This window comes from Microcaecilia unicolor, chromosome 4 (genome assembly GCF_901765095.1).
Source record: "Microcaecilia unicolor chromosome 4, aMicUni1.1, whole genome shotgun sequence".
NCBI classification, from domain to species: Eukaryota; Metazoa; Chordata; class Amphibia; order Gymnophiona; family Siphonopidae; genus Microcaecilia; species Microcaecilia unicolor.
Window position 1 is genome coordinate 232,550,277 of NC_044034.1, and position 23,578 is coordinate 232,573,854.

The 23,578-nt window shown below is 45.1% G+C and overlaps 1 protein-coding gene across 1 annotated transcript in view; it reads left to right on the forward strand.

Moving 5' to 3' along the window:
* The window catches only part of OCA2 (OCA2 melanosomal transmembrane protein), a 229,932-nt gene that overhangs the window by 136,866 nt on the left and 69,488 nt on the right, over window positions 1-23,578 (forward strand). Inside the window, exons 18-19 of the mRNA XM_030201311.1 lie at window positions 4,117-4,225; window positions 12,559-12,686. Of these exons, the coding sequence (XP_030057171.1) occupies window positions 4,117-4,225; window positions 12,559-12,686 (237 nt within the window). The remainder of the gene's footprint in view (window positions 1-4,116; window positions 4,226-12,558; window positions 12,687-23,578) is intronic.

Here is a 23,578-nt window from a genome sequence, read left to right on the forward strand (position 1 = left end):
CCATCTGTCTCCCACCCAGTCCCTTCTGCCCATCCGAGTCCCCCTCACCCCATCTGGCTCCCACCCAGTCCCTTCTGCTATCCAAGTGCCCCCCACCCTCACCCCATCTGTCTCCCACCCAGTCCCTTCTGCCCATCCGAGTCCCCCTCACCCCATCTGGCTCCCACCTGGTCCCTTCTGCCCATCCGAGTCCCCTTCACCCCATCTGGCTCCCACCCAGTCCCTTCTGCTATCCGAGTCCCCCCCCCCCACCTTCACGGTCACCCCATCTGTCCCCCACCCTCACCCTGCCTCATCTTCTCCCTGCCACCCGTCTTTAAGAGAGCTTTTTCCATATCCCAAGGTTTGTTCCAGTTCACTGTGTTGCCATTTGGTCTTCATGGAACTCCAGATACGTTCCTCGTAAGTAGGCAGCCACATGGCAACTTCGTGGCTGCCTACTTAGCATTGTCATCTAGGATTGGAGGACCCATCTTATTCAGGTAGAAGCATTACTGGATAGACTGTGAACATCTGGGCTAACAGCGAATCCTAAAAAGTGCTTCCTGGGGGGACAACAAGTCCAGTTCCTGGGTACTCAGTTGGGAAAGGACAAACACCAGGTCCGGAAAGTAGAGGTAATCACCCAGGTGCCTGAACCCAAATGAAGAAATAAGTACGAGCATTTCTCGTGCTTATTGGTTATTACCACCAGTTTATTCCTGGATTTGCAGAGAAAGCCTCATGCAGAAGAAGGCTCCGAAAAAGATACACTGGACTGAAGAGCTGGATGTTGCCTTCCAAACTCTGAAGAGGGATATTTGCTCAGAGCTGTTAGTGGTCAGCCTGGACTTCAACCGGTCCTTCATCGTGCAGATCAGTGCATCAGTGATTGGACTCGGGGCCGTTCTGGCCCAGGAAGTGGATAGGGAAGATCATTTGGTAGCATACAGTAGCCAGAAGTTGTTCCCAAGAGAGAAAAACTATGCAGTAGCTGAGAAGGAAGCTCTAGCTGTCAAATGGGCCCTTGATACTTTCCAGTATTATTTGTTGGGGCGACACTTCCTGCTTATCACCAAACATCAACCCCTTCAGTAGATGGCTCAACATAAAGACTCAAATGCATGTATCATATGCTGGTTCCTTAGCCTACAGCCTTTTACCTATTGGGTGGAACATCGGGCAGGCCAAAACCATGCGAGTGCTGACTTTTTGTCTTGGGAGATGGACCCGGATATGACAGGTGCTCAACTGGGCATGGTTGAGCTGAGGGAGGAGGGGTATGTAAAGGAGTTTATAAAACACTGCCACTCACCCTTAAGAATAGTTCCTCAGGTAGGCTGAGTCACCTTAAACCCACTAGTCCTGCCCAGGGAGGAAGTGAGATGGGAGGGGTGGAGCCAAAAGGACAGGAACCAGGGAGAATAAAAAGCAGGGCCAGAGTGGGGTTAAGGAGGCCCAGGGAGGAAGAACTGAAACCCTAGTCTATGCCTTTACTGAATACGTCTATCTGCTGTGACCTGGCTGAGGTAAGGGAAGGGAAGAGAAATGGGACTTGATATACCGCCTTTCTGAAGTTTTTTTTTTTGCAACTACATTTAAAGTGGTTTACATATATTCAGGTACTTATTTGGTACCAGGGGCAATGGAGGGTTAAGTGACTTGCCCAGAGTCACAAGGAGCTGCAGGTAAGCCAATCTTAAGAATTGTGAGCCTTGTTCTGAGGTCTGGCTGGGGCTAGACCTGTAAATCCCAAGAGAGAAAGAGAGAAACTACAAACTGTGTTTGGGGTGTGGCAGTCACAGGCCAAAGATTGTGTTTTGGACCCTGTTAGCCACAGACCCATGCTTGTACTTTTCCCCCCTCTGAAAAAAAGATTTTACTTTTGTTCCTAGGAAGTAACAGACCTCAGGTTTACATTAATAAAGCACTTATTTTCATGTTTATAATCTTGTCCGGCTGTGTAATTATGAAGGCTCTCCCTCAGTCCTCGCTCACAGTATCACAGTTGGTTATAAAGCAGTTTTTCTCCCTCAGCTAGTGTACCTCAGCCAGAGAGAATAGATCTGCCATTAAAATCACTTTACACAAATATTTCTTACTTTTCCTTCTGTTTCTGGAAACCCCCTTCCTTTGGGGGGAGTGGGTGGTTCATAATACTCTTTCCACATATATTTAAAAGTACTCAATGGACTAGTGGTCAATGTAAAGGCCCCTTGCCTTAAATCTCTAAGTGGAGCCTGGATAGTATACACAGTTGATGGGATGGATCTCAATTAATCTCCCCAACAGCAGTCTTACCCAGGCCATAACTTGAAAAAAATGACTGTGTTTCTAAAAGCTCACCCCCATTTCCTGACCCCATACCCTTTTCCTGATACCCCACCACCACCCTATACTATATGGTTAGATAGCAGCATTTTGAAAAATTGTGCTGTCTGGGTAGGAGTATGTGAGGATCACTTCTGATTCCTCACTAGACCCTCAGGGATTTTTAGGTAAGTTTGAGGAGGGGGTCAGGGGTCTAGGTGGCAGGGGGTTCTTTGTTGTGAGCTGTGTGCTTAGATAATAAATAAGACTCACTGAGAATGACAGGGATTGCATTAATTAATAATATTCATTTCGTTACATTAACACTTTAACTTATAATAGCATTTATTAGCACAAGTTAGTAAATGAATTCCTAAAAAGCTAATTCTAGTCAATCAAATTTTGACTGGCTAGACTAAGTCCAATCCTCTGCTGAAAACATAGCTGGTTGGGTTTGGCTGAAAACAAACAAAACTAACTGGCTATCTTTGGCACTCAGCTGGTTTCTGAAAATCTGCTACCAACGTATATGAAATTGTTGTAGTGTCTAAGAAATGTCGGTCTTGATTCTATTGTGCTTTACTGGTTTGAATCTTATTTTTCAGGTAGAACTCACTCAGTTTGCTGGAATTCTGAGCTGTCTTCCAGAAAGGGTTCTCAAAGAGGAGAGGGCTCCCTCTTATTCGCCAACACTTTTTAATTTGTACTTAGCTCCATTGGCTAGATTGCTAGATATTTGTCAAGTACATTTTTTTCTTTTTTTGCAGACAGTATTCAATTAATTGCCTTTATGAAGGGCAATCAAGAAGAAGAAATTTCTGTTTTTAATGACATCCTCAGTTCTCTGGCAGGTTGGGTGAGTTCTAGAGAATTAGTTCTAAAAACAGAAAAGTGCACAGCTATGTGGTTATCACATAAGCACAGTGTTTTGAGGGTTCCTCCTGAGATTGGTGGCCATCCTTTGTCACTCTCGCACAATATAGTTGTTTTGGGTGTTCACTGTGACAGCGACTTGTCCTTCCATCTACAGATAAGTCATGTAGTGAAATCATGCTTCTATTATCTATGTATGCTAAGGTAGTTGAAATTGATTCTCACCATGGATAACCTGACAAATTGGTCAATGCATTTATTATTAGAAGGCTAGACTATTGTAATTCTTTACTGATTGATTCCAGTAAAGCTAGTCTACAATGCTTACAATTGGTACAAAATACTGCAGCAAGGCTGTTAACAGGAGCAAAAAAATCAGATCACATCACAGCAATACTGTATGAACTCCACTGGTTGCCTATTAAGAAAAGGATGGGATTTAAGATGCTGTGTCTGACTTTTAAACTTTAAATTTGAGAAGTCCTGAATGTTTTTCAAAAAACCTAATGAAGTTCTTCTTCACATGAATTGTGGTCTTCTCAGAAAGGAATCCTTAAACTTCCAGGTTTAGATACTATCAGATTGACTTTAACCCGGAGGCGGACGTTCTCTTATAGTGGACCATCTCTTTGGAACTCGTGGTTGCAAAGCTTTTCTGACTGCTTATCGTAACATGATTTTCAGAAGCTTTTGAAGACTCTCTTGTTTCAACAATATTATGGTTGATTGCATGATGATGTAGCTGCTATGCCATTAATATCTTATATAGTATGTTTTAAATTGTATACAGTTGTAGTATGATTATGATATATACTGTATGTTCACTTTTTGGTTGTCAACCACTCAGATAATTTAGTATAGAGCGGTATATTAAATCAATAAATCCCCAATCCAATCCAGTGTTTCAAAGATAGTTATTTTCTTACAGTTTTTTTTTTGTTTATCTATCTACAGCACAGGATAGCAGACAAGATTCTTCTTGTTAAATGCCTTATTGTATTGGGATTTGTTATCTGCACATTTTTCCTCAATTCATTTGTTCCAAGCATCCGTCTAGACCTTGGTAAGTCAAATTCCTCTGCTTTATTTTTTTAGATTGTTAGACACATTCATTATTATTATTGCTGAGCTCTGATGCTTGCATGGGTCCTGAAGAAGACTGAGGTAACACTGGGAGAAATTCAGCTGTATGAATTTACCCTTCTGTTCCCAAGTTGTTTTATTCTTTTTATTTTATTTTATTTTTTGCTTATATGCCTATTCCTATGCAGTATTTTTCTATTTTTTTCAACTTTCTTTATTATTTGTCAAAGTGCCAACAAAGCACTACAGAAATAATACATATGAAGAAATGATCCAATAAAACAACAAGCCTACAGAACCTATTCCATCCCCAACCCACCACCTCTTCTCCCAAATCATAGCAAACAAGATTGAGGACACAGATGGCAGATATTGAACATGGGAATAGAGACAGAGACACAGAGGGGTTGTTGCTGAACAGGACAGATAGGGACACAGAGGGAATGGCATAAGAACATAATCGTTTGCCATACTGGGACAGACCAAAGGTCCATCAAGCCCAGTATCCTGTTTCCAACAGTGGCCAGCCCAGGTCACAAGTACCTGGCAAGATTCCAAAATAGTAGACTACAATTTATGGTGTTAGAAATAAGCAGTGGATTTTCCTCAAGGTCATGTTAATAATGGCTTGTGGACTTTTCTTTTAGGAAATTATCCAAACCTTTTATAAACCTTGCTAAGCTAACTACTCTTACAACATTCTCTGGCAATGAATTCCAGAGATTAATTACACATTGAGTGAAGAAGTATTTTCTTCTATTTGTTTTAAATTTACTACTTTGTAGCTTCATTGCGTACCCCCTAGGCCTAGTATTTTTGGAAAGAGTGAACAAGCTACGTCTACCCAGTGCATTTGTTCTAGCAAAAAAGGTGTCGGTACTCAAATGCTAGGCCGCCATTACACACTGAGCAGAGGGTTTCAACGTATCATCAACAATGACACTTAGGTCCTTTTCTTGATCGGTGACTCCTAATGGAAAACCTTGCATCACGTAGCTATAGTTCAGGTTCCTCTTTCCCACATGCATCACTTTGCACTTGCTCACATAAAATGTCATCTGCCATTTGGATGCCAAATCTCCCAGTCTCCTCTTGGAAATTTTCACAATCCTCTTGTGATTTAACTACTTTGAATAACTTTATGTTACATAGTAGATGACGACAGAGAAAGACCTGTATGGTCCATCCAGTCTGCCCAACAAGATAAACTCATATATGCTACTTTATATGTATACCTGACCTTGATTTGTACCTGCCATTTTCAGGGCACAGACCGTAGAAGTCTGCCCAGCACTAGCCCCGCCTCCCAACCACCGATGCTGCCACCCAATCTCTGCTAAGCTTCTGAGGATCCATTCCTTCTGAACGGGATTCCTTTATGTTTATCCCACACATTTTTGAATTCCGTTACCGTTTTCATCTCCACCACCTCTCGTGGGAGGGAATTGCAAGTATCCACCACTTTCTCCGTGAAAAAATACTTTCTGACATTTTTCTTGAGTCTGCCCCACCTTCAACCTCATTTCATGTCCTCTAGCTCTACCGCCTTTCCGTCTCTGGAAAAGGTTTGTTTGAAAGGATTAATACCTTTCAAATATTTGAATGTCTGCTCAATTTCACTTAAAAGAGCATGCACAGGACATCAGGAGGAAGAAAGAGCAGGACAGCGAACGTGGCATGCAGGAACCAGCGCTGAAGAAGGCTTCAGCTGGTGGGGGTTGGGGACCCCTGCCAGCAAAGGCATTTGATGCTGTGGGGTGCGGTGGGGGGAGTGGTGAGGCGAGGAGACCGGCGCTGAAGAAGGCTTCGGCTGGCGGGGGGGTTGGGGACCCCACCAGCAAAGGTATTTGCTGCTGTGGGGTGCAGCGGGGGGAGGCAAGACTGGCGCTGAAGAAGGCTTCGGCTGGTGGGGGTTGGGGACCTCCGCCAGCAAAGGTATTTGCTGCTGTGGGGTGCGGCAAGGCGGTGGGGGGGCGAGGCGGCGGGGTGGGAGACTAAAATATGCCCCCCACCTCGGGCTATGGCTCCCTCCCACCGCGCGGTCTGGCTATGCCCCTGGTCTCTACCATTTTGCCTGGCACCGACGTCAGGCTCACCGGTCTATAATTTCCTGGGATCACCTCTGGAACCCTTTTTAAAAATCGGTGTTACATTGGCCACCCTTCAATCTTGCACTACCTTGCTTGATTTTAAAGATAAATTACATATTACTAATAATAGTTCCGCAAGCTCATTTTTCATTTCTATCAGTACTCTAGGATATATACCAACCAATCCAGGCAATTTGCTAGTCTTCAGTTTGTCAAATTGCCCCATTACATCTTCCAGGTTTATAGAGATTTGATTCAGTTTCTCCGACTCATCTGTATTGAATACCATTTCTGGCACCGGTAGATCTCCCACATCTTCCTTGATGAAGACCGAAGCAAAGAATTAATTTAATCTCTCCGCTATGGACTTGTCCTCCCTAAGTGCCCTTTTTACCCCTCGGTCATCTAGCGGTCCAACTGATTCTTTTGCCAGATTCTTGCTTCTAATATACCTAAAAAAGTTTTTTACTATGTTTTTGCCTCCAACACAATCTTCTTTTCAAAGTACCTCTTTGCCTTCCTTATCAAGGCTTTGCATTTGATTTGCCATTCCTTATGCTGTTTCCTATTATTTTCATTCAGATCCTTTTTCCATTTTCTGAAGGATTTTTTTTTAGCTCTAATAGCTTCCTTCACTTCATTTTTTTTTAACTGTGCTAGCTGTTGTTTGACCTTTCATCCTCTTTTTTTAATACATGGAATATATCTGGCCTGGGATTCCAGGATGGTATTTTTGAACAGCATCCACACCTGATATAAATTTTTTACCTTTGTAGCTGCTCCTCTAAGTTTTGTTTTTTACCGTTTTTCTCATTTTATCATAGTCTCCTTTTTGAAAGTGAAATGCTGAAGTATTGGTTTTCCTGTGTGTACATACTCCAGAACATATATCAGATCTGATCATGTTATGATCACTGTTATCAAGCAGCCCCAGCACCATTACCTCCTGCACCAGATCATGCATTCCACTAAGGACTAGGTCTAGAATTCTTCCTCCTCTTGTTGGCTCCTGAATCAGCTGCTCCATAAAACAGTCCTTGATTTCATCAAGGAATTTTACCTCTCTAGCATGCCCTGATGTTACATTTATCAGGTCAATATCGAAGTAATTGAAATCACCCATTACTATTGTGTTCCCCAGTTTGTTAGCCTCCCTAATTTCTGATAACATTTCTACATCTGTCTGTTCATCCTGGCCAGGTGGACAGGGCCGCTGAGGGGGGGGGGGGGGGGGGGGGGCAGGGGGACAAAATTCTCTGGGCCCGGGCCTCCAAGGGGGGCCCGGCGCCGCAGTCCCTGATCTCACCCGCCCTCGGCTCCATCGACCGCCCGCCACAGGGCCGGGCCCCCTGCATTGAAATCATCACAGCGCCTGACCTGTCACCTTGCTCCGTGACTGAAATCGCAGCCAGCAGTGGCAGATCGGATTCGCTTCCTTTCGGGCCTTCCCTCCCTGTGTCCCGCCCTCGTCTGATGTAACTTCCACGAGGGTGGGACACAGGGAGGGAAGGCCCGAAGGGAGGCGAATCCGATCTGCCACTGCTGGCTGCGCTTTCAGTCATGGAGCAAGGTGACAGGTGAGGCACTGTGATGATTTCAATGCAGGGGGCCCAGCCTGGTGGCGGACGGAGGGGGGCGGGTGAGGACTGCGGCACGGTGGCCTAGGGGGGGCGGCGACAACAACGACCTCGGGGGCGGCCTTGCCCAGGGCCTGGCCCAGTCTCTTGGCGGCCCTGCAGGTGGACGGTAGTACACTCCTATCACTATCTTTTTCCCCTTTACACATGGAATTTCAATCCATAGGGATTCTACGATCTGTTTCATGTCCTGCAGAATTTTTAGTCTATGTGATTAATGGCCCTCCTTAACATATAATGCTACTCCTCCACCAATTCGATCCACCCTATCACTGCGATATAATTTGTATCCTGATATGATAGTGTTCCACTGGTTGTACTCCTTCCACCAGGTCTCAGAGATGCCTATTATATCCATTTTTTCATGTAGTGCAATATATTCTAACTCTCACGTCTTATTTCTTAGGCTTCTGGCATTTGCATATAGATATTTCAAATTATGTTTGCTGTTCCTGTTTGCATCTTGCTCTGCAGTTGATAGTGGTAATTTGCAATCTTGAAAATTTGTCTGCTTTTTAGTTAAAGCACCTGGTCTACTATGGTCTCTATTGCCACCTCGCTATCTTCCCTGTTTTGCTGATATCTTTGAAAGGTACCTTGTTTTGAACCATCCACTTTTGAGCAACTGTCAGCCTTCCCTCAGTTTCTAGTTTAAAAGCTGCTTTATCTCCTTTTTGAATGTTGATGACAGTACCCTGGTCCCACCCTGGTTAATGTAGAGCCCATCACTACAGAATAGGCTCCCCCTTCCCCAAAATGTTAGCTAGTTCCTAACAAATCTAAAACCCTCCCCCTGCACCATTTTTTATTTTGTTACATTTGTACCCCACGCTTTCCCATTCATGGCAGGCTCAATGTGGCTTACATGGGGCAATGGAGGGTTAAGTGACTTGCCCAGAGTCACAAGGAGCTGCCTGTGCCTGAAGTGGGAATCAAACTCAGTTCCTCAGTTCCCCAGGACCAAAGTCCACCACCCTAACCACCATCGCCTCATCCATGCATTAGAGACTCAGGAGCTCTGCCTGTTTCTTGGGCCCTGCATGTGAAACGGGGAGCACTTCTGAAAATGCTACCCTCGAGGTTCTGGATTTCAGCTTTCTAACTCAGAGCCTAAATTTGGCTTCCAGAATCTCCCTCGCACATTTTCCTATGTCATTGGTACCCACATGGGCTAAGACAGCTGACTCCTCCCCAGCAGTGTCTAAAATCTTATCAGGGTGCCGCATAAGGTCTGCCGCTTTCGCACCATCAGGCAAGTAACCAAGCGATCCTGACGTCCACCAGCCACCCAGCTATCTACAAGCCTAATAATTGAATCTCCAACTACATCAGCAGTCCTAACCTTTCCCTCCTGTGCGGATCTTCTTTGTTGTTACAGATGTAGACAGGAAAGCACAATGGTTTTTCAGTTCCTGATATCTTTCTTCTTATATTCCCTTCTCTGAACATTCAACTCCTCCAATATTCTCTTCATAGATGTGCTTTGGTCATAGGCTGTTGCCTTTAAAGTCCCATTCAAAAAATTATGCATCTCTTTCATGGCCTGTCAATGCTATTTTCTTTTTTTTCTTTAATTGAAAATTTTTAATAAATTCACAGGCAAATAAAACTTGCTACAGCAAAGAAGTTGAGTACACCATGTATACAAAAGAAAAAAATGTAATAACTTCTAATCTTCATCATTTCACAATTTACAGGACAATTAAATGAATAAAATATTATATTCATAGCAGAACAATCAATATTTTAAATATGATTTGCTAGCAACCTAACATAGAGATAAGCTAGTTGCAGCAGTTTCAGCAGGGGAAGTAACTACTTGCAACTCAAGAGGTTTTGAGGACACAAAAGCAGACACATGTTGAAGTTCATAAAAAATATATCGCATTTCCTGGAATTTAACTAAACATTTACAAGGGTAACAAAGAAAAGATAATGCCCCTAACAAGAATTGACACCTCCTCTTCTGAGTCTCCTTAGAAACATCCAGAAAAAAATTGAACTTTAGAGTTCATGGAGATAGTATCCTTTACACGAAAAAATAATTTAAGAAGCCAATCTTGATCAGGATCAAGCACACAAGTAACCAACAAGGTAGATACCACAGGGTCTGAATCAGATCTCTTCAGAAAATCTGTCAGGTTCAAACTGTCATCTTCTAGAGAGGGAGCAATTACTGCCCCCGTTCGCTTCTTCGCCTCTGGAAGGTAATACATTCTAGTAACTGGTGGAACCGATTCAACAATCACCTTCAAAACAGAGATAACAAACTTCTTATACATATCCAAAGCAGATATAGTTGGCACACGTGGAAAGTTAATAAATCTCTGATTTCTCTTCCTGTTAGCATTATCTAACGCTTCTAATCTCTGATGTACCAAAGTCATAGCTTTGACCACTGCTACTTCTTTCTGATAACAATCTTGAACATTTTTCTCCGTCTCTGAGACTCTTCTCTTTATATCTCCTATCTCTGCCTGCAAGATGCCTTGTTGTTGGAAAAATGACTGTAGTTTTTGCAACAGAGTGTCCATTTGACCTGGAAAAACTGCTCCAAATGTAATATCCCCTCCCATAGCATCTCAAGAGTGAAAAGTTTAGGTCTCACCAGTGTTGAAGTTAAAGGAACTACATTCCTGGGAACTGCAGAAAGAGGAACTGAAAGTTTGCTTGTGACCTGGTCCATCTCTAGAGCTTGAGCCACCTCCGCCACTTGCTGCAATCCCCCTACTGAGTTGGTATCTCACCCAGCCACTCCGACGACTCTGGGCTTCCCGGGAGCCTCCTCCACAGAGCCCGAAACACTTGGCTCCGGGATATGTCTCACCTGTGACATTAATGGGGGAAACCATTGCTATGGAGATAGAGAGACTTCCAGCTCCAAGGGCGTTACTGACTCACCTTCCACCAGCAACGCCCCAAGCGAGCCCTCCAGAGTAGAAGCTGTTACTGCCTCGGCCCGACTCAGAAAAGAATCCATTGGGCCGGTCACCACTGGGGGCGAAGACTCCATAAAGTGCCTCTGCACTCCTTTGCGTTTCTTACCCATATGGCAAGTAAGAAGAAGAAAATTTGTGATACAGAGCCCGACACTCTCAATCTGCCATCTTGGATCCCCTCTCCACCATCAATGCTATGTTCTATTATTCCTACTTATCATGGGACTTGCTTCCTTCTCCTCTTCCATACCCTTTGTCTTTCCAAAGTCCTTCTGATTGATCTTGGTTCTTTCTACTGAGTTCAACTGGAAAGGATCTCTAAGGCTATTCCATTTTATCTGTTTTTTTTTTTTTTAGTGTCTCAGTTTTATAGTCCCACTCTATGTTGGGGACACTGCTTTGCTAAATCCAATTGGTCTGGACTGGTCTGCTAGGATGCAAAGGAAGGAAAAGTTATGTCTTACCTGATAACTTTCTTTCCTCTAGTCCTATCAGACCAGTCCAGAATCCCTCCCTGGTTAATTAATTTTATTTTGATTACAAGCTATATTTTTCAGATATAGTGTGGAGGAGTGGCCTATTGGTTAGTGTGGTGGAATTTGGTCCTGGGGAACTGGGTTCAATTCCCACTGCAGGCACAGGCAGCTCCTTGTGACTCTGGGCAAGTCACTTAACCCTCCATTGCCCCAGGTACAAATAAGTACCTGTATATAATATGTAAGCCACATTGAACCTGCTATGAGTGGGGAAAGTGCAGGGTACAAATGCACCAAAAAAATATATATCATTGATTCTACTTTTAAGTTTTCCTAACTAATTGTATGTCACATGTCTCCTGCAATGGCTGATAAGGTTATGACCTGATCGAGATATTTTGGTCTCAGAGTTTTAATAGTGGCCATCAGGCAGATTTTTAGCACCATTGCTTGGCTATACAAAATACTGAACATTCTATACTGCACAATACCCTTAAGGGTTGAATAACTTGAGAAATATTTTCATTCTCTGTCTCCATCCGCTGGTAGATGGAAACAACCTATTGATCTGGACTGGTCTGATAGGACTAAAGGAAAGAAAGCTCTTGGGTAAGACATAGCTTATCCACACACCTGTTATATTTGCTGTGACTTATGCTGTTTTGACATTAAGAACAAATTATGTATAATTTGCATGACTTGTTGCCTTGTTGTTTTATTTGCTTTTGGATCATCATAGAGATATCTAATATATAGAGATAGATAGGTAGACATGAACATTCCAAGGGTGTTCACGACTTTTTAACAGCATATGAGTGGACTGGATTTTAACTTTTTTTGCTTGCTGCAAAAGTTGTTCACAGATTTGGACAACAAAAGAAGGTGGGAAGGCTCTTTTTACCCTGTCCCTTCTCTCTCATCTAATTTATTTGTATTTGAATTACCACTGGTCTGGCAATAGCCTTATCAGTACATTGTAAGCCACTTTCAGCCTGCACACATGTGGGAAAAGGTGGGGTATAAATGTGCTAAATAAATAAATAAGAAGAAATTCTTTACGTAATGGTAAAAATATATATATATATAGTTAGGTGCAAAACAATTGCACATAGTTGATGGTGCAAAATGATTGCTTAAATTTGCTAACTTTGTTTTATTTATTTAACCACAGGGTGGATTGCTATATTGGGTGCATTATGGTTACTGATATTAGCTGATATCAGTGATTTTGAGATGATTCTACACAGAGTAGAATGGTCAACTCTTCTGTTCTTTGCAGCATTGTTTGTCCTAATGGAGGTATGTTTTGTTTTAAAAATGTATAAGAATTCAAGTTTTGTATAAAAGATACAGTTGAATCAAATTATAAAGTTAAATATAATCCTGAAAAAAAGATACGTTATAAAGAAGTCCTTTTACTAAGCTGTGTTAATCAGCTAATGTGGGGTTTACCATGCGGTAGACAGTAACATGGACCCACACTACTGTCTTCTGAATTAAAAAGGAAGTCACTGAAGTAAAAATCCTGCATTTACCGCTCAATATGGGAGAGGGCAGAATCTGGGCGTGACATGGGTGGGTGAAGAAGTGGAATGGTAATGACCTGTGACAGCTAGTGCACAGATCATTACTGTGTGCTAGCTGTCATTAATATCTATAGCACAGCTAAACTTAACACCACCTCAAGAGGAGGCAGTTAGTGCAGCTATCCTACCAGCATTCCAGTAGCATTGCTGCTGTCAGTCAAGGGTAGGTTGCCATTTATACATAAATAATAACTAAGGGTACTGCTACAGTGGCACACCCTCCACCACCTCTCTCCCTGTAATCTGATCCTACCCACACTACAAATCTCCCTGACATTTCCTAATCCCCCAACACATTGATGCTTATCACCAAGTTCTCCTTCTCCTTTTCCACTGAATATCCAAATGCCTCCTAGTGCCCCCACCATTCCCATACCACGCTCATGCAGAAACTCTTCCCATGCCCTGATGAAAAAAAAATTGCCTCATTAGATTTTCTCCTTATATGGAAGACTGACCCAGCTAAGGCCTGGGGGTGCAGAGCAGCATTACTCCTGCTTGGGACTGCTGAGCCATAAAAGACAATCTCTAAGTAGGACCCAAGGGGGTTGGGATGGTGGGTGAGAGGCAGCTTCTTTGGGGAGGTCATCATAGTGGCATGGTTTAAAGATGGGTGTGGTGAATCCGACTCACAATGAATACATTAGATTTATATCAGTTGAATGTTAAAATCTTACTGGAATATACAAAAACTAAATTGGACTCTTGGATGAGTCTGCCACTGTCATTAATGGGACGGATACATGTAGTACAAATGGTGTTGTTTCCGCGCTGGTTGTACGTTCTTCAAACTTTACCCATACGTCTATTGCGAGTTGATTTGAAGCGGATGATGCGCCTTTTCAGTAGATTTTGTTGGGCAGGCAAAAAGCCTAAAGTTAGCCAAAATCAGTTAATAGGGAGCTGGAGACAGGGGGGAATGGGTATCCCGGATGTGTTCCTATATAATCAGGCGTGTTTGCTGCGCCACTTAGTAGATGTGGTGAATGCCACGCAGTATTATACACCTATGGGCTTGGAGGAAGCTTTTTTTGCTCCCTATGATATATTAGCATTGCTCCACTTACCTCGAAGTCAGCTCCCCTCTAAACTTAAAAAAAGTATCATACTACAACCCCTTCGGGAGGCGTGGCAGTGGTGGATGCGGCAAATGGGGGGCCAACCACACGTTACAGATCAAATCCCAATCGTAGGCAATCCTGTTTTTGAGGCAGGGATAGATAACCCGACATTTGGCAGGTGGCAAGGGCTGGGCATCACAAGATTGGAACACCTATTGTTGGACAATGGGGAAATGATAACATTTGACGCTCTTCAAGATAAAGTGGGATCAGCTTGGGGTAATAGATTTGCCTATGCACAGGTCCGACACTATGTGAAGTCCTTGAGCCAAATATCCCTGAGAGGGCGGATGGGAGAGCTGCTAAGGGTTTTCATTGAGGAGTTGCAGATAGAGAAACAGTCTGTATCAGCACTGTATGGGGCACTGGCTAGGCGTAGGCCTCAGAGGCAATACGTTGATCTTAAGCGAAAATGGGAACAAGATATGGGGATCTCCCTGGCAACATGGGATGTGTCAGCTACCTTGAAGGGCATACGGGCGTTGGTAACAGATGAGAGGCTGAGGGAGTGTGGTTATAGAGTGGCCTTACGGGGGTATATGTCTAGAACACAACTGGCTCATATGTTGGGGCCGGACAACTCGGGATGCTCTAAATGCGGAGGGGGTCCCAGCTCGTTATATCATGCATTGTGGCAATGCCCCAAGGTGCGCATGTTTTGGCAGAGGGTAAGAGGGTTTTTGATTCGATTGGGGAACAGAGTTCAAGGAACGGAGCGGCAGTTTCTGTTGGATCAACCAAGAGCGTTTGCCCCATTGGGAGCCCCCGCTATAATGCTATGCAGAAAGCTGAGCTTGGTAGCGCGAAAATGCATTATGCAATACTGGGTCTCATCGGAAGGGCCAGCTTACTGGCATTGGCGCAATCAGGTGCATCTCCTGGCCTCTTGGGAGGCTAGGGATTCAAAACGATCGCCTAAACGTAGAGTGCGATTTCTGCAGATTTGGGAACCATACCTGCAAATGCTTAGTCCAAGGGGACATAGTCTGCTTGTTAATGCCTGATAAATAGTAGAATAATAGAGAGTACGGATAGCCTGGAGTAGTTAATTTAATCTAAAGTGGAATTCTGCTTGCAAGGGGGGGAGGTATTGGGTGGGGGGTTGGAGGGGTTGAGTGAGACGTAAATGGCTAAGCTTGGCAGTGATCTAGAGCTTTGATGTTTAGTTACTGATATTTTGTGATAAGCACTATTTTACCTAATGAAGTATTCAAGAGTATGATATTAGGAACAAGAGTCACTCAAAACCTATTGTTAGCATGGGCCAAGGAATTGTCAAGAGGGGAGGGGGAAGGGGGAAAAAATGGGGATGAAAAGTGTTTGGCGAAGTTGAATATGTTGTAAAAATGCTGTTTTGTATTTCAAACAATGTTATATGCATATTCTACATTACTTTGTATTGTGAGAATTGTTAATAAAACAGTTTAAACATAAAGATGGGTGTGGTATTTCTTCATATCTGGGCTGGAATCAGTGGAATGTGCCAGGAGGCATTTGGATGTTTGGCAGGGGGAGGTGGCAGAGCTTAGTGGTAATGCAGTGTGTCAGGGTATCAGGGATGTTGAATAGATTTGTAGTGTGGGGCTTATCAGATATCTGATATATATATATATATATATATATATATATATATATATATATATAATATATATATATATATATATAATGTGTGTGTGTACTCATGCTATCTGCCACTGCACATAATGCGGTGTAGGCCTCTATAAAATAAGGAGATAACTAGAAGTATTACTGTGGTGGAACTCCTTCCAATATATTTCAGTGTGCTTTTCTTGCAACCGACATATACTGCATTGCAGTAGTCTAGTTGTGTTGGTATCGTTGACTGTAGTATTAACCTGGATGCTTGTCTTGGAAAGTAGTCTCTGATTCTTCACAGTTTCCATAGTGTTCTGAAGCATTTTGTAGTTACTGCTGATATTTGACTGTCTAGTGTTAGGTGTTTGTCAAGAATGATGCCCAGTATTTTTAATTGTGTTTCAATTTGGTATGTTTGGTGATTGATTAAGAAGTTTTGGTAGGCTGTAGGGTTGTGCGAGCTTGACAGAACCAGGAATTTGGTTTTGTCTCTGTTTAATTTGAGTTTCTGCCCAGTTTTCTAGGCAGATTATGGGGGGAGGGGGCTGAGGGGGTGAGTATGCATTACACAGGCACAGATGCTGTGTGAGCTGAGGTGGTCATGGGGACAGAGGGTAGCATGATGGCCTTTATGTGGAGCATATGCACTGTTGGGAGGTGGAGATAGGAGAGGGGTAAAGCAGGTGTGTGATTGGGTATATTTTTAACTCTTATAAGCTGCTGCTAACTGTCCTATCAGTATGTAAACATGGTCGGGGGGGGGGGGGAGGGGTTAAGGTGTCCAGATGTGTGCAGCCCTTCATTTTAGCTTTGCATGGTTAGTGGAGAGAGGCACAACGAATGTGGAATGCAGTATATGCTAGAGATAGAGTGTAACCTAATATATGATATGCAAAACTCTAGTGAACAATTTTGAAGAAAATGGTGCTTCTATTATGCTGAGGAGAAAAGCCCTCAGAAACTCAAATTCTATCATCGGGCATAAAAACTCCACAAAGCAATAGAGTGTATTTTTACTCTTAATTATTGAAATAAGCCACTAATGTGCTTCTTCTATAAATCAGTCAATAGCACTTAACTTAACTTTGCTGTATGAAGCACTCTTGTTTTAGCGTTCGACGGGGGCCACCGTTTCACCATTTTAGATTTTAAGCACTTTCATCGAAAACCCTCAGCATCGCGATATAACACTACGTTCCTGAAGAAGCCTTATTTCCGGGGTGAAACGGTGGCCCCCGTTGTTAATACAAGAGTGCTTCATACGGCAATGTTTGTAGTTATAGAATATGCTTTATGCAATTGAATGCTGATAGGAGCCTTTCAGGCTTATTTTCGAAAATGATCGCTGGCCATTTCCTGACATAAATCGGGAGATGGCTGGCGATCTCTCAAAAGCGGCAAAATCTGTATAATCGAAAGCGGCTTTTTTGACAGCATCACCACTTTCCCGTCGCCTCGCCAGCGAAAGTTCACGGGGGCGTGTCTACGGTGTAGCGAAGGCGGGCATGGGCGTGGCTACCAGATGGCCAGCTTTCGCGGATAATGGAAAAAAAAGCAGCATTAAGCAGTATTTCGCTGGGTTTACTGGGTCCTTTTATTTTCACGACCAAGCCTCAAAAAGGTGCCCCAACTGACCAGATAACCACAGAAGGGAATGGGGGATGACCTCCCCATACTTCCCCAGTGGTCACCAACCCCCTCCCACACTAAAAAAATACCAATCAAAACCTTTTTTACCAGCCTGTTTGCCAGCCTCAAATGTCATACCCAGCTCCCTGACAGCAGTATGCAGGTCCCTGGAGCAGTTTTTAATGGGTGCAGTGCACTTCAGGCAGGCAGAGCAAAACCCACTCTACCCACATGTAGGTGCCCCCTTCACTCATAAGGACTATGGTAATGGTGTAGAGTTGTGGGGAGTGGGTTTGGGGGGGATTTGGGGGGCTCAGCACCCAAGGTAAGGGAACTATGCACCTGGGAGCTTTTTTGGTATTTTTAAAATATTTTTAGAAGTGCCCCCTAGGGTGCCCGGTTGGTGTCCTGGCATGTGAGGGGGACCAGTGCACTACAAATGCTGGCTCCCCCCATGACCAAATGCCTTGGATTTCGCAGGGTTTGAGATGGCCGCATTTTTTTCCATTATCACTGAAAAACAAAACCGGCGATCTCAAACCCGGCGAACTCTGGCATTTGGCCGGGCTAAACCGTATTATCGAAAAAAAAGATGGCCGGCCATCTTTTTCGATAATATGGTTCCGGCCAGCTGTTGCACCGCCACCAAAATACATCACCGGCGATCTAGTTCATCTTTCATGGCAGAAACAGTTTGACAAGCAGCAATACCAAGAGGATTACGCTCGTGATTGTGTTCTCTGTCTCTTGGACCAGCAACTTGGTCACCACAAGTCTTCAGCAAGGCTTGACATGTGTAGCTCAGAGAGTCTCCATTTATATAATCAGTGTTTTACATATTCAGAGTTTGTTTCTCTTTTGATGATTTGCCAAATAACATTTGATCCATCACCTGGATTACATATGAAGTGATAAATATGTCATGGGCTGGGGAGGGTGAGCCCTTGGGCCACAGCCGAATTGACACTGCCTAACTAACCTGGTGGCAGGTGAGTAATGCCCAGGCTAGGACCTGGGCTGGCCAAATCTAGAGGTACACCTGAAGAGTAGGGAGTACTATAATGGAGGCCATAGCAGGCGAGCTGGTCCGGATACCAACAATGGTACTAAAGAGGCTCAAGAAAGTCCAAACAATCCTAGGAGTCAGGGCAGGCAGCATTCAAGGCACGTTCAGGCAAGCAGGAGTGAGGACAGGTGGCAGTCCAGAGAATTTGAGGAGATAAGCTGAGGTCAAAGCTGGGAAGTCAGTCCAAGAAAGGAAGTAGGAACAAGGACAGGCAGGCTGGAGATACATACTAGAACAAGGGCAGGCAGGTTGGAGAGATGTACTGGAACAAGGGCAGGCAGGCTAGAGAGATGTACTGGAACCAAGACAGGCATAGCAACACACACCAGGACAAAGCTGGGAGATCTGTTGCAAAGGCAAAGCAGAAGAGACTCAAGGTTCCTTATATAGGCCCCTAAATGATGTCACCATTGGATGCTCAGGTGCTTTTCCCGCCGCTGGCCCATTAAGACCAGGCCTGCAGCACATGCCTAGTGGAGCCAGCATCAGCCTACGCTGGAGGGACAGCAAGGGAGCAGCCTGCCTGTGCAGCAATGCAGCCTGGAGCCCAGGAGCGAACCGCGGAACTCGCCCTCGACACCTTCCTCCAGTGAAAGGTAAGTTGGGGTGTGGGGCACAGCTGTGGCCATGACAGTACCTCCTCCCCAAAGATCCTGCTCCTCTCAAACCAGGTTTAGGTCTATGGAGGAACATTTGATGGAACCTCTTGATGAGCATTGGAGCATGGACATAGGTTGCAAGGTCCCAGGAGTTCTCTTCAGGTCTGTAGCCCTTCCATGCAATAAGGTACTGAAGCCTACCATGCACTTTCCTGGAATCAAGAACATCTTGGACCTCATACTCATTGTCAGGATCTGTGGCTATGGTGGATGGTATTGGAGGTTTGGTTCTGTTCCTTTTCAGCAGAAGAAGTTTAAAGAGGGATACGTGGAATGTGTTATGGATCCACAGAATAGGAGGTAATTTCAACTGATATGAGACGGGTCCAACTTGACAAATAATTGAGTATGGCCCAATAAACCGAGGAGCAAACTTGGTAGATGGGAGCTTGATTCAAAGGTTCTGGGTAGATAACCAGACCCAATCCCCAGGTTGAGGACGGGGAGCAGGATGTCTTTTCTTATCCACCTGCTTTTTATATTTCTCTGCAGCCTGAACAAGAAGTACACATGTTTTCTTCCACTGGCTAGTGAAAGATATAGCTGTGGCTTCAATGGCGGGTACAGTGGAGGTTTGAGGTATGGGCAAGGTTATATTGGGATGCCGCCCAAGCACAGTTTGGAATGAAGATGAGCTAGAGCTTGCAAGGTTGTAGCTGAATTCAGCCCATGGTAAAAGCTGAGACCAGCCATTCTGTTGGGAGGAGCTGCACAGGAAGGTCTTTGAGTTGATTGATTCTTTCTGTTTGCCCACTGGTTTGAGGGTGATAGATGAGAAATCCAGATTAATTCATAAGGACCTGCATAAATTTTGCCAGAACCTTGAAGTGAACTGGACTCCCCAATCTGAGACAATGGTTTTGGGTAGTCCATGCAGATGAAAACCGCTTTGAAGAAATGACTGGCCAAGCCAAGGTGCAGATGGTAACCTAGGTGTCACGATTGTGACTGTTTTCTTGGTTTGTGCTCCTCTCGCCCTCTGGTGGCCAGAACCGGTGGCTGCCATAGACTTTCCAGACTCTCTTTTCGCTCCAGTCCAGATATTTTAGCCCTCCAGTCTTGCTTGAAAGTTTGGCAGCTAGCCGCACCCTTAGCTGCCTTGAGATTGCTGCAGCTGAGCCTCAGCTGCTGATGGGCTTATTAGCCACCTGGAAACTTTCTGCTTTGCCTTTGCAATGCCAAAGGTCCAGGTTGGTGTTTGTGATTAGTGCACTTCTGCCTTGTCTTGTTTAGCCGTGTTTCTTGGTTAGTGTCCTTAGTCTGTGTCAGATCTTCAAAGCAGGAACTAGGTTTGTGAGCCCTTGGGCCACTGCCAAGGAGTGGCAGTGGCAGGCAAAACCACCCCACACCAGGAACTAGACAGAACTCAGATAGGAACAGCAAGACTTCACCTGCACTAGCTGCCCTTCCCCAGGAGTTGAGCCCCTGGCTGCAGGCGGCAGACAGGACAGGGTAGGAACTGGAAGCTGCAAGCAGCCACTAAAACAGGGAACAAACATGGACAAACACGAGACAGAACTGAAAGCTGCCAGTCAGCCACTGAACAAGAAACACAGACAAACAGAAAATAAACACAAAAAGACAAACAAGGAACAAGTCTAGGAAACAAACAATAACCCTAAGGTAAACTACACACAAACTAACTAGCATCAGACAAGGAACTAGAATAAAAACCAAGCTAGGCAGAAGTGCAACAAGCACCAACAAACCAGGGACTTAGGTGATGCAAAGGCAAAGCGGAGAGTTTCCAAATGGCTAATAAGCCCAGCAGCAGCTGAGATTCAGCTGCAGCAATCACCAGGCAGCTACAGGTGCTGTGCAGGCTCAAACAAGACAAGCAAGTCTGGCAGACCGGAGGATCCAGACTGGACTGGGCTGAAGTCTGGAACGGGAAACAGCACACAGACAATCCAATGCAGCCACCAGGCCTGGCCACCAGGGGGCGAGATGACTGAGAGCCTGAAACCAGGGCATGACTGTGACAGTACCTCCTCCTCAAGGCCCCCCCCGCCGACTTCCACAGGGAACTCAGGTCTCCAGGGGTAACAATGGTGAAACCTGCGGAGGAGCCTCAAAACATGACGAGAGGCAGCTGGGCTGGAGCTTGAACTCAGCTGGGACTGAGCAACTTGGCTGGAACTGAAACTTGACTTGGACTCAGCATCTTGGCTGGAACTGGAACTCGGCTTAGGCACAGCATCTAGCCTGGAACTGTGACTCGGTCTGGACTCAGCATCTTGGCTGGAAGTGGAACTGGGCTTAGGCGCAGCATCTAGGCCGGAACTAGAACTCGGCTTGGGCTCAGCCTCCTGGGTGAAACTGCAACTCGATCCGGACTCAGCATCTTGGCTGGAACTGCAACTCGATCCGGACTTAGCTTCTTAGACGGAACTGCAACTCAGAGTGGGCTCATCATCATCTTGGCTGGACTTCAAACTTGGAGTGGACTCAGCATCATCTTGGCTGGAACTCAACCTCGGAGCGGTCTCAGCATCATCTTGGCTAAAACTTGGACTCAGGATCTTGGCCGAGACTCAGAACAGAAGCTAAACTGGGTCTCCAAAAAGGCGGCAGGCGAGCCAAAAACTCGGGGCTTCTCAGACGTCTTCTTTCAACGGTAGCTTCTGGAGTATCTCGCAAGCCTGGATCGGAGATAAGCAGGTTGTGGTACTTGAAGAGCGAGGTCTTAGGATCAATGGCAGAAACTGGGTTTATCCGGAAACCAAGCCCCCCGAGGCATTCCCTCTCAGCAGCAGCTTCAGGAGTATTTTTCAAGGCCAGGTCAGAACAAAGTCTATCACGGTAATCCTGGAGCGTTATCCCACAATAAAGGTCAGAAACTGAGGCGAGACCGGAATCCAAACTGGAACTAGGAGCTGCCCTTGACCAGAACCCCGGAGTGCCAACAAAGGAAAAAGTCAGAGGCCGGAGACCCAGCAGGTTGGGTTATCGTGCCAAGCTCATGGCCTTTTTCATTCTGTCACATTTTCCAGGCAGGAACTAGGTTAGTGAGCCCTTGGGCCACTGCCGAGGAGCCGCAGCGGCAGGCAAAACCACCCCACACCAGGAACAAGACAGAACTCAGATAGGAACAGCAAGACTTCACCTGCACTAGCTGCCCTTCCCCAGGAGTTGAGCCCCTGGCTGCAGGCGGCCGACAGGCCTTACAGGACAGGGTAGGAACTGGAAGCTGCAAGCAGCAACTAAAACAGGGAACAAACACGGACAAACACGAGACAGAACTGAAAGCTGCAAGACAGCCACTGAACAAGAAACACAGACAAACAGAAACTAAACACAAAAAGACAAACAAGGAACAAGTCTAGGAAACAAACAATAACCCTAAGCCAAACTACACACAGACTAACTAGCATCAGACAAGGAACTAGAATAAAAACCAAGCTAGGCAGAAGTGCAACAAGCACCAACAAACCAGGGCCTTAGGCGATGCAAAGGCAAAGCAGAGAGTTTCCAAATGGCTAATAAGCCCAGCAGCAGCTGAGCTTCAGCTGCAGCAATCACCAGGCAGCTACGGGTGCTGTGCAGGCTCAAACAAGACAAGCAAGTCTGGCAGGCCGGAAGATCCGGGCTGGACTGGGCTGAAGTCTGGAATGGGAAACAGCACACAGACAATCCAATGCAGCCACCAGGCCTGGCCACCAGGGGGCGAGAGCCTGAAACCAGGGCACGGCCGTGACAGTCTGTATTCCTTGCCTGTTTGAGAACTTGTAGCCTGTTCTAGCCAAACTTGTGTTTGTGTCCTGCCTGTTTGAGACCCTGTACCCTGTTCTAGCCAAGCTTGTGTTTGTTTCCTGCCTGTTTGAGACCCTGTATCCTGTACCCTGTCTAGTCAAGTTTGTCTTGATCCACTCCGTCCAGTAAGTCCTGCCGGCTGCCTGCACCTAGGGGCTCAACCCCTAGAGAACGGCGGTCAAGCGCAGGTGAAGTATTGTTCCAGTCATACTAGTTCTGTATCCTGTCCAGTCCTAGTTGGTGGGTTGTTACCTGCTGCTGCCGCTTCCCGTCAGCAGCCCAAGGGCTCATGATTCCAGACTATCCTGGAGAACCTGACACTAGGTAAAGGAATGAACTGAGCCATTTTAGAAAATCGATCCACGATTGCCCATATGGTGGTAAATCACTCAGATACAGGAATATCCATCACAAAATCTGGATTGGGAACCTGGCAGTGGTCCAAGGGCTCACCATCCCAACCACTGATAATAGGCCCCATGGGTATGATGAGAAAGCTTGTGATGGGCACAGAAGGAGCAAGAGGTCACATGAGTCTCACACATCCTTTTTCATCTGTGGCCACCAGTACATTCAGGATATGAGTTCCAGTGTTCTGTGAAATCCAGGCTGTCTGGCAAGCTTGGAGTTGTGCTCTCATTTCAGTATAGCATCTCAGAGTTGCTTGGGTACTACTGCCTTGCCAGGGAGTACCAGAATAGAAGCATCAGCAAGGATCTTAGCAGGGTCAAGAATTGTCTGAAGGTCTATAGTTCATAGGATCAGGAAAGAGCATCTGCCT